Source organism: Cricetulus griseus (assembly GCF_003668045.3).
Source record: "Cricetulus griseus strain 17A/GY chromosome 1 unlocalized genomic scaffold, alternate assembly CriGri-PICRH-1.0 chr1_1, whole genome shotgun sequence".
Taxonomy (NCBI): domain Eukaryota; kingdom Metazoa; phylum Chordata; class Mammalia; order Rodentia; family Cricetidae; genus Cricetulus; species Cricetulus griseus.
The window spans coordinates 67,001,742-67,013,242 of NW_023276807.1; the positions used below are offsets into that span (position 1 = coordinate 67,001,742).

Sequence of the window (11,501 nt, forward strand, 5' to 3'; positions counted from 1 at the left end):
AGCCTTTCCCTGTAGGAAGCCGGTTCCTGCATTATCCATTACAATAATAGGTGCCTGAAGACACCAAGATGTAAATTACTTCACAGGCGCTGGGTAATCTCCATTCCTTTGATCTCTGCCTATCCCGTGGCTCATTTTGGCCTGAGGAGCTGAAGCCATTCATAGGGTAACACGTCCCAGGCGGCTGGCCAGCCTTTATAAGGGATGGTTTTCTTGGTTTAGTGTCTCGCTCTGGGAAGCTTTTGCTCTTTCACTCTCAAGATGCATTAAAGCTTGTCTGCAGAAGGATCCGAGTGTCCCGTGTATGATTTCTTGCTGGCGAGAAATACAGAGCACGCGGGACATTTCCCAAACTATCTTCCTCAAGTATCTGACACAATGACAGAAGTCATGACTATAACACAATTATTAAAAGAAAGTACACGAAGATATTAACATGAAAGCCAAAGCCTTTTTAATTTGGTTGATAAACATTTAACAAAGTACATTAAAATCATCATCCATGAAGAGAAACAAGGTATTTACAATGACAAAACTGTGAGAAAGAAAATCAGAATGTTTCTACAGGTTTCGCTATGCTGCCCAGGCTGGGCTCAAGTGATCCTTGGCCTCTCATGTAACTGAGGCTAGTGTGTACTTCCTATCTATTCATTCATTTTGAACTGTGAGTCGGGATGACTTTCAGCTCCTTCTCATTATTACCCAGGTCTTAGCCCCAGCAGGGAGCATGGAAGGCTCAGGAGTAGGGGGTTTGGCAATTATGGATCATCTGCTAATGTGAACTGGCAGAGAAGCGAGTGAGGGCCAAGACACAACTGAAAATAACTACAGCTAAGCGTAGCCTTAATCACATGGTCTTCTCAGTCTTTGCAAAACCACTTAGGTATACTCAATTGTCCTATCAGCAGAAAACCAGTGACCCCTAAGACTCCAGCTCCACAACACCCAGGAAAGTATTAAAGATTCTTATACTGATTTTACATGAAGAAAGAGGATATGAAACATGATTCAAAAGTACTTATAAGGTTAACAAAATTTTTCTCAAATTTACTTTTCATGCTCAATTCTCAAACCATCTTTTTTTTTGTTTTGTTTTGTTTTTTTTTAAGGTACTAGGGATTGAACTGTGGAACAGTTAATATTCAAAACATGCTAGGCAAGTGCTCTACCACTGAGCCCTCTACCTAATAGTTTTTATGATCTGAAATCAATCACACACACAGAGAGAGAGAGGGGGGAGAGAAGGAGAAAGAGGGAGGGAGGAAGGAAGAGAGAGGAGAAAGGTTTTAATTAGGTTTAAACTTGTTTACTAAATGAACTGCCTATCTCCTCCCACTCCTTGTATTATGACTAAAATGAGTTTAAGGATAATGAGTTATATCCATCTGGAATACATAACAGAAATGTATTGACTTATAAAACAGCCAGCCACATAAACAGGAGGTCACATAAAAAAAGTAACCAAGTGCTTATTCTTTATAACACTATTAAGACGAACAGGATACACTACACAGCATCTACTAGGCTATTCAACAAGCTTGAGTTTGGCAAAAAACATTGCAGAGCAGGTATTGTTTGAAAGTCACATCTGTGGCTCCTCCAATGGTGATTCAAGAGCTTCCATCAGCTTCTTATTTGCCTCTTCATTATGCCGGCTTTGACAATGAGTTAAATGTTTCTTAAAGCCTCTTGGGAAATTTGATTCAAAATTACAGCGTGGGCATTTAAGTAAACTTTGCCCATGGGCTGCTACGTGATTTTTAAGAAGAGACTCCAAAAGAAATGCTTTCCCACAAATTGTGCATTTGTATGGGCTATGAACATTGTGCTTATTAACTAAGTGATGCAAAACAGCACCTTTTTTCATGGCACGACAGCAACAAATTTTGCAATAATACTTCCCTTTTCCACGCTTCATATATTTTGCAATCTCTTCCTCAGAAATGAATGCCTCCTTCTCTTCAGTGAACTGAAGCACATTTTTGGACTGCTCAGGACTACTCATCTCCATTTTGTTTTCTTTGCCAAAATCAATAGATTCTACATCCACCTGTTCTTGGTCGCTGCTTGACTCCTGGCCCTTGATATCTATGGTGTCTAAATCTGTTCTGATGTACTCACTGCTACTGAGCTCAGCATCCGAGTTCTCTTGGCTGTCTTTCTTGAGCTTCTTGGAAGAAGGAAATAAAGCATCTTCTAACAGTTTCTTGGGTGTAGCCAGAAGCCCTTCCTGGACCACACTATCACATTTTGCATCATCTACAGCTTCCAGCTGTAGCTCCTCACTAAGCTCAGTGGCCTTCTGAGTATCAGAGAACACAGCAGATTTGGGGAGCTCAGGGAAAAGTACATGCTTCCGGGACTCTGGGAAAAGTGCACGTTTCCGTGGCTCAGGAGAAGCGGGAAGGACTGTTTTGGGGGGCTCAGGAAACAGTGTGGACTTCCTAGGCTCAGCATCAATAGAGAGGACAGGCTTCCATATGTCTGAGGTCACCTTTGGGGGCTCAGATGAGCCAGGAGAAGCATGTTTCCGTGCCTCGGGGAAGACACTAGGCTTCTGAGACTCTGTAATGAAGGAGGACTCAGGAGAACCACGAGAACTTTTCTGGGACTCAGAGAAATCAAGTGAAGCAGGAGAGCTTTTCCGCTGGTCAGGAGAAAGCTTCCGAAGGTCTGGGGACCCTGAAGGCTTCCTGAGCTCTGGAGATCCTGCTGGACTTCGGATCTCGGGGGAGAGAGGCGGACCTGGTCTTCGAAGCTCAGGAGGCACAGGGGGCACTGCCTTCCAGTGTTCAGGTGGCAAAGCAAGAGGCGTCTTTCGGAGCTCAGGGGGACCAGACTTCCATGACTCTGGGGATGTGGGGGGCGTTTTCCAGGAACCAGATGAAACTGAAGACTTCCAGGATGCAGAGGAAACAGGTGGAGCTGCCTTCCAAGGCCCAGGCGATACAGATGGTATTGGCTTCCAAGGTCCAGGAGAAATAGATGGAGCAGGTTTAGATGATTTCCAAGGTCCCGATGTCGCTGAAGGACTGGATTTCCAAGGCCGAGGAGAACCAGGTGGTCCTGGCTTCCAGGAACCTGGTGATACTGCTGGGGCTGGTCTCCGTGGCTCTGAAGTGATGGCAGGGAATGGCTTCCTTGGCTCAGGAGACTCTGATGGGGATGGCTTCCGAGACTCAGGAGATGCAGTTAGGGATGGCCCCCAAGGCTCAGGAGATGTGGCCAGAACTGGTGACTCTGGAGACAAGGCAGAAGGGGGGGCCCCTGTATCTGCAAAGGGAGAGTGCTTCTGGGGTTTGGAGCTAACAAGAGCAGACTTGACAGACTCAGGGGAAGCAGGACCAGCCTTCTGCAGCTCAGAAACCACACTGGCTGTGTCCAGGCATTCAGGAGAAGAAACAGAAGCAGTTTTTGAGGCCTCAGCAGGAAGACAAGGTGCCTGTGGCTCAGGAGAGACAGGGCCAGAATCCTGAGGCTCCAGGGCAGGAGGAACAGACTTCTGTGGCTCTGGAGACAAACTGGGACCAGTTTTCTGTGTTTCTACAGGGAGGGCTGGAGTAGGCCTCACTTCTGCTGGGTCAAAGGCTGTGCTCTGGTGTTCAGGAAGGGAAGGGCTTTTTACAGACTGGGTCTCTTTGCTCAACTGGTCCTTTGGCTTGTCACTCCACTTCTCTGAGGCCGAATGTTTGGCTGTGATGTGATAGTACACATTAGAGTACATCTTGCTGGTAAAGAAGCACTTATGGCAGTGGAAGAGCTTTGCACTCTTCTGGTAAAATATCAACTTGCCTAGTCCTCCAGTGTCCATATCATCACAAAACTCAGGATGGATGGAGCCCATGTGGATCTGCACATTCTCATAATCAGTGCCTCTAAAACCACAGTGATCACACTCCAAGCTTAGTGACGGAGTATGCAGTTCCGGGAACACTTCCATCTTACGCTAATGCAGATGGCTTCGTGTGTTTTAACAGCTTTCCACTCTGCTGTAACAGAGAGAGAGACAGAGAGGGAGAGAGAGATTATTGCAGGGACACTGTCCTCAGTAAACACTCAATGCACAGCTTCAAGTCCAGAAGGCAGAAGCTGCTGCACAAAACACTTCCGCAGGCTGCCCTGTGGGAGACTGATTCCTAACATGGTCCTCCTGACACCATCACTCAAGTATTTTCATCTACAGGCGAAGAAACTGCGTTTTCAGAGAAACCAACTGACTTGACTTCCTCTAGTTCAGGTTTAGGACTCTCAGGTTCTCAAAAATGAATTTTTTGTAGCTTTACACTTGATCCTAAAATCCTGAATCTACAAGCTGTCAACACACAAAGGTGATAACACACATCTTAACTTTAGATCCTTTCCAGGAAATAAATTAGTAAGTCTAGCTATGGAAAGGCTGTTTTAACCTGAATGGCTATCGTTTCTATCAGTTTTTGTAAGATTTATCCATCCTGGGATAAAAACAGATAAGCTGCTGGAAAGGCCTCTGAGTGAGACCCCACAGCACTTTCCAGAGCACTCCAGCAACGGTCAGACAGGGAATATTATGGAGGCTGGAATTGTAAGTCAGTGTTTTCACTGCAGCTAGTGTCACTGAGGAAATGTTCAAGGACACAGTGTGTGACACACATGGTTCATACTACATTTATCTGTGTCTAACCACTTTAAGAGTCCATCTAGGGCATTTTTATACAGAGAGTAAGCATAGAATTTTCTTCTACTCTTTGTGTAGTTTTGTAGAGAATATTTCATGGTTCAAAGTACTTGATTAAATTTAAAAATATGCAAGAGTACAGATGAGAAAGATTTCCCCAACTCCTCAAAAATGAATAACATTAAAAATCCTTGCTATATATAGGTGGCAAGTAGTATGTCACTACTGATGCTTAAAGTTTTCCTTTCTTCTTTGTTTACTTCCTTTAAAAAAAAAAAGGAAGGGTGTTGCTAGGTAGCACTCAATAACCACCTGAAAACTGAATATAATCCTCCTGCCTCAACCACATGAGTACTGGGGATTATAGAAGTAACCTACCACACCAGCTTTACTATGCTTTTCTTTTTAGTTTTTCAAGACAAGGGTTTCTCTGTGTAGACCTGGCTATCCTAAAACTTCAAGGCCAGCTTGGTCTACATGGCAAGTTTTAGGATAACTCACAGACATCCGCCTGTCTCTGTCTCTGCTGGGATTAAAATTGTGTGCTGCCAACACTCAGCTGACCTCAAACTGTTGATCCACCTGCCTAGACCTCCCACCTGCTAGGATTACAAATGCATCACCACATTTGGCTTAAATTATGCTTTCTTACCCCATTATTTTTTTCAATCATTTAGTATGTTTTTCCTAATTTCAATTGTTTCATTCTTCTTTGTAGACACTTATATCTTTGGTTTGTTGTTTTTCATTTTTATTTTATTTGAATGTCTTAAAAACTTTTTAAAATTTCAGAGATATGTACTGTATTTACATAATCTTCCCCATTGCAGTCCCTCCAATGTTGTCACTCCCCCATTAATTCATGGCTTATGTAATTTCAGGAAATATTAACCCACATTCTTGACAAGCACTCAGATTGCTGGTGCAACTAGTTCGAGGCTAGCCTGATCTACAGGGAGTTCCAGGACAGCCAGGACTATAATACAGAGTATTGTCTAGGTAAACAAACAAACAAACAAACAAACAAAAAACCAAGCCATGTGGTGGTGGTGGCCGCAGTGCATGCCTTTAATCCCAGCACTCAGGAGGCAAAGGCAGGCGGATCTCGTTGAGTTCAAGACCAGCCTGGTCTACAAGAGCTAGCTCCAGGACAGCCTCCAAAGCCACAAAGAAACCCTGTCTTGAAAAACCAAACCAAACCAAACCAAACCAAACCAAACCAAACCAAACCAAAAAAACAAACACAGATATTCTGTTCACCCCAACCATCACTGACATCCAGTCGTCGTGAATACTATAATCAAGAGGACCAAGAACAGAAAGCAAAAGGGCTCTGTGAAAAGGAAAGCACTATTTGGCCAGGCAGACAACCACTGCCAATACACTCCTGGTGAGTTCTAGCACCACCCTTCCCCCAACACCACTTTCACCCTGCAGCCCTGCCCCTCTTCTTCTCAACCCCACCTGTGACGTACCTCCAAGTCATCTCCCAAACTCAAAAGCCCAATTAGTGTAAACTGCCTGCTCACAACTCCTTTGTCTCCTAGACACATTCAGTATAAATATAAACATGGCACATGACGTTCTTTAGTCTAATTCCTGCAGGTGCTATTCACATGTAATTCCCTGACTCTTCAAACAACAGCTCTTTCCCAAAGCTTTTTTTTGGTTTTTTGAGACAGGGTTTCTCTGTGGCTTTGGAGGCTGTCCTGGAACTAGCTAGACCAGGCTGGTCTCGAACTTACAGAGATCCACCTGCTCTGCCTCCTGAGTGCTGGGATTAAAGGCATGAGCCACCAACACCCTCCCCAAGGCATTTTTTTCTCCTTTATTGTCCATCTTGTTACCTTACCCAAAAGGCAAGTCCATTCATCCTTTAGACAGGTCCCACCTTAAAGCAAGGCACATTCCCACTTCCTCTCACTTCCCTTCAATCACAGTCAAGATGTGCATTTCCCACAAACCCATTACCACCTGTCCTCAGCTTGACTACATGCTAGGCCACAGCTCTCTAGAGCCAGGACAAGCCATCCATTTGTTCACCTCTGTAACCCTTTCATGTCCCCGGCAGTGTGTGCTTAGAAAGTACTTGAGCAGTCATAACACCGTCCCATGAAGACTGGAAACGTCCCAATCTTAAAACTCAAACTTTAAAACCAGGGAAGACCTGTGTTGCCCATTTCAAAAATCAAGAGCTTGCCGGGTGTTGGCGGCCCACGCCTTTACTCCCAGCACTCGGGAGGCAGAGGCAGGCGGATCAAGACCAGCCTGGTCTGCAAGAGCTAGTTCCAGGACAGCCTCCAAGGCCACTGAGAAACCCTGTCTGGAAAAACAAAATACAAAAATAAAATCAAGAGCCTGAAGGAGGATCAGAAGTTCAAGGTCACCCTCAGCTACAGACTGTGTTTCAGGCCTGGGATACCCAGATCCTGTCTCAAAAATAAAAATGCATCAATAACTCCAATACACAGCTGAGGAAAGGGAAGACTAACACTAAATGTCCTATTCAATCAACATCAGGCAAATAATCAGAACCTGACAAAGGATAAGATATCCTCAGATACTATGATCAAACATAGAAAAGCCAGCACAATCAAGCTTTGTAATCCCTTATCAAATGCACAAACCTAGGGTGCTCCTCCAGTCTCCAGCTCTAGATAAGCATTTCTCCCCAAGACAGGGTTTCTCTGTGTAGCCCTGACTGTCCTAGAAATCACTCTATAGACCAGGCTGGTCTTGAACTCAGATTCGCCTGAGTTAGAATTAACCATCTTGGCCTTGCAGTGTGCAAGAATGCTTTTAAGAGTCTCTAATAGGCCGGGTGTTAGTGGCGCACACCTTTAATCCCAGCACTCGGGAGGCAGAGGCAGGCGGATCTCTGTGAGTTCAAGGCCAGCCTGGTCTCCAGAGCGAGTGCCAGGATAGGCTCCAAAGCTACACAGAGGAAACCCTGTCTCCGGGAAAAACAAACAAACAAAACTCTAAATAGGGGCCACGGGTGTGGTTTAAGGGAATAGCACTTGCCTACCATTAGCAATGGAAAGAATAAAGGAGGGAGGGGAATCCTAGCAAATATACAAACAGTTGGCAAGCAGTATTAAAAAAATAATCACTTATGAACACAGACATGTAATGTCATTAAAGAAAATTTATGGATAATACAGAAAAGCTTTACTTTTTGAAAAATTTATGTATCTGAGTACTTTGCTTACATTTATGTCTGTGCACTGCATGTGTACCTGGTACCCACAGAGGTCAGAAGAGTGCATCGGAACTAGGGCTACAGACAGTTGTGAGCTACCCTGTGGGTGCTGAGAATCAAACCTGGGTTTTCTGCAAGAAGAAGTTTTCTTAATCATTGAACCAGCTTCCCAGCCCCAGAAAAGTTTTATAAAATGCTTTATCATGAATTGGAACTGAAGGCACCAGCTCCCCGTTTCAGCAGCCATAGCAGCCGAACACCTTGCTTTGGTCACTAGGAGGTTAGGTGACTGCCTCGTGGCAGCAAACCAATCAGAAGTTAGCTGGTGGTGCCATGCTTTACGGCTCTGGGTGTGCTTTACGGACAAGTGCACAACAATGACACGCAGAGCAACCACCCTGGGAGAGCCTATCGGCCATAACAACCAGTTGACCAATCAACACAGGGCAAACCCTCCAAGCCTGGAGCCACACCAATCCTGAGCCTGTGCATACCCCTTGACACTCCCCTTACGCTGCCCTATAAGATCTCTATGCAGAGTCTTCGAGCTGTCTTTCCTAGCCATCCGCCATGGTGGGTGGATGAAAGACCAGCGTTAAACAACTACAATAAAGCCTCCTGCAGTTTGCATCAAACTTTCGACTCCATCTGGTGATTGGGGTGGCCAAGTTCCTGGACAGAGGTCCTGGGGGCCTGAGTTCCCGGGGGTCTTTCAGAACCAGGTGTTTTGTCGAGTAGTACAATGAGAAATTAGCAATCAATACAGGACCAAAATGACCTAGAGGACTTGGGCCCAACTTCTTCATTTCTCAGAGAAAAAAGCTGAGAAAGGAACTCCATCTTTTTAATTTTGTTAGCATTCTTAAGGGCTTTTTAAATGAAAAAAATTGTTTACCTTCAATACATTCTGATCGTGATTTGCCTTCCCCAACTCCTCACAGATCCTCCCCACCAACTCAACTCCATACCCTTTCTTGAGAGAAAGTAACTCTTAAAAGGCCCGATTCCGAATCTTTGCTAACAATGCCCACAGACTAGAGCGTAGATTCCAGCACTGCCAACACTAACTGCAAAAATAACCCACTAAAGCCGGGTGTTGGTGGCGCACGTCTTTGATCCCAGCACTCGGGAGGCAGAGGCACAGTAGTCTTCTATACAATGGTACATTATAAGGTATCTGTCTCACATCTACCCCACACACTTTCTTCCTTGAGACCAAATACTATTTGATAGTTGGGTCTTTTTTTTTTTTTTTTTTAAAAAAGACAAGGCCTTTCTGCATAGCTCTGCTGTCCTGGAACTCACTATGTTAAACCAGGCTGAATCTGCTTCTCGAGTGCTGGGGATTAAAGGTGTATGCCATCATGCCCAGCCTTATTGATCATCTTTTAAAAATACATTTTGGGGGCTGGAGAGATGGCTCAGAGGTTAAGAACACTGGCTGCTCTCCGAGAGGTACTGAGTTCAATTCCCAGCAAGCACATGGTGGCTCACAACCATCTATAATGGGATCTGATGCCCTCTTCTAGCATAAAGTCGATAAAACATAGCCATAAAATAAATAAGTAAATCTTTAATAATGCATCTTGATATTGAAAGTTTAACAATGAACACGTGTAAGCTGACTGGCTGTCGACACCCTGGGGAAAGGGAGCCTCAGATGAAGAGATGTCTATCTGATTGGTTTATAGACAAGAAAATGTGGGGCATTTTCTTGATTTTCAATAGATATAGGAAGTACCATCCCTTTGCTGGATCAGAAAGAGAGCAGAACTGAGGCTGGGAGCAAGCCAGTAAATAGTTTCACTCTGTGTTTTCTGCTTGAGTCCCTGCCCTTAATTCCCTCAACAGACTACCACCTGTAAGATGAACTCTTTCATCTCCCAAATTATTTTTGATCACACATACTATGTAACACTGTTCTTTATGAATAGCTGTTTTTTTTTTTAAGGTTATAAATTTTTGACTGGTTTTGTGTTTAAAAGAAAAACGAACAGAAACCACAAAGAACTCCCACGTTCCTACATATTTTTTCCGACTCTATTAACAATTTGCGTTAATTAGTGGGGTAATTTGTAACGGCTGATACTTTTTGTTCCCTAGTGCCGGGATGGAACCCAAGGCCTCACTCTTGCTAAGCAAGGGCTCAACCAGCGAGCCGCAACCCCAGCCTAATTTAGGACGTCCACGGTTTACAGGCGAGGCCGCTCTTGATGCTCCAGAGCGATTTGCGCATCACCTGTGCTCCATTGAGGTCCTCAGAGTAACTTCACTGCTCCGAGTTCCTGACAAGCACGATTGGTTTACCTGGGGGGCACCGAGCGACCTTAAGTTTAAAAGAGAGGCAACGCTGGGCTGGTCCCAATTTACACTCCGCGGAAAGTGCCAAAGGGTTGGCCCTTACTCGGAAACACCGGGCTGGGCTCCCGGGACAAGGCTAACCCCGTCGGTAGTCCACGTGGGGGTGTGGCTTCTGCTGAGGGTCACCGGTCCTTGGGGAGTCTGGAGAGCAGCTTTACAGCAAATTCGAGACCCACATTGGCCCCTCCAACCCCGGCCGGCCATCGAGGCGGCAAGCAGGAGGAGCCCACGGTACGCTCCGGCCTCCAGGCCGCGCCGAGAGCACCAAGGCGCCCGCTCGCCCTCACCAAGGCGCCCGCCCTCCCGCCTTCAGCAGCCCGTACCGAGGCGCCCGCCAGCTCCTCACCCTCGGGCGAGGTTCTTGGAGTGAAGAAGAGGAAACGCCCACATGAAACGCCGGCCGGCCGCACGGCCTCGGGAATGGCGGCTGGACCGAAGACCAGCCGGGAAGTATCGCGCGCTCGCACCGGAAGTGCCTTCGCGTGCCTCCGGGTCTCTCCCTCCCCCGGCCCCTAAGGTTCCCCAGCTGGGCAGAGCTGGGGGACGCAAGCGGTTCTACCCCTGGCGTGGGGTTCCTGTCTCCACGCCTTCTTTCCTTTTTTTTTTTTCCCCTCCTCCTTTTGTCTTTTGTTCCTTCTGCTGAAGGACGCATTCGTTGGCATATTGTCTTTAATAGAAATGCAAAATAAATACAAAGCTTTTAGAAGACAGTGAACAGGTTTCTTGTCTCCAAATTCAAATTCCAGAAATCGTCTTCATTTGCAGTTGCAATGAATTCGCCTTTACATTACTTAGTACACCTATGTAATTTCTTTTTTTTCTTTTTTCTTTCTTTTTTTTTTTGCTTTGGTTTCTTGTGTTTTGGTTTTGGCTAGAAATGAACCCAGTGCTTCCTCATTTAAGCACCCCATGCTGTCTAATACATAAAACATTCGTGGCTTTTGATTGGTTGGTTTGCTTTTCTTAAGACAGGGTATCTCCCAATGTAGTCTGAGATTCACCTGTCTCCGCCTTCCAGGTGCTGGACTCAAAAGCACTTACTTGCAACCACACGATCCCCTAAACCACTTTTGAGAATCCACTACTGACTACACTGAGTCATTATCCAAGGGTCGGCTGAATTCTTGGTCTTCTTTTTTTTTGGAGACAGGGTTTCTCTGTGGCTTTGGAGGCTGTCCTGAACTAGCTCTTGTAGATTAGGCTGGTCTCGAACTCACAGAGATCTGCCTGCCTCTGCCTCCAGAGCGCTGGGATTAAAGGTGTGTGCCAACACCGCCTGACTCA

At 45.6% G+C, this 11,501-nt stretch overlaps 1 protein-coding gene across 4 annotated transcripts; it reads right to left on the reverse strand.

Moving 5' to 3' along the window:
• Positions 1-431: 431 nt before the first annotated feature.
• On the reverse strand, positions 432-10,700 carry Champ1 (chromosome alignment maintaining phosphoprotein 1). 4 transcript variants are annotated; one of them, XM_027387787.2, is made up of 2 exons: positions 10,564-10,700; positions 432-3,989 (listed from the first exon to the last, which is right to left on the reverse strand). In XM_027387787.2, the coding sequence occupies exon 2, from the start codon at positions 3,938-3,940 to the stop codon at positions 1,583-1,585; it is 2,358 nt and encodes a 785-aa protein (XP_027243588.1). In that variant the 5' UTR covers positions 3,941-3,989; positions 10,564-10,700; the 3' UTR covers positions 432-1,582. The 4 variants fall into 4 exon arrangements, with proteins under 4 accessions (XP_027243588.1, XP_027243589.1, XP_027243587.1 ...); XM_027387788.2 differs by having other exon boundaries at positions 432-3,986; positions 10,564-10,695; XM_027387786.2 differs by having other exon boundaries at positions 432-3,986; positions 10,541-10,679.
• Between the last annotated feature and the right edge of the window lie 801 nt (positions 10,701-11,501).

Coding starts and splice junctions, on each gene's coding strand:
- Champ1 (XM_027387787.2), bottom strand. CDS start 3,940: ATGGAAGTGTTCCCGGAACTGCATACTCCGTCACTAAGCTTGGAGTGT.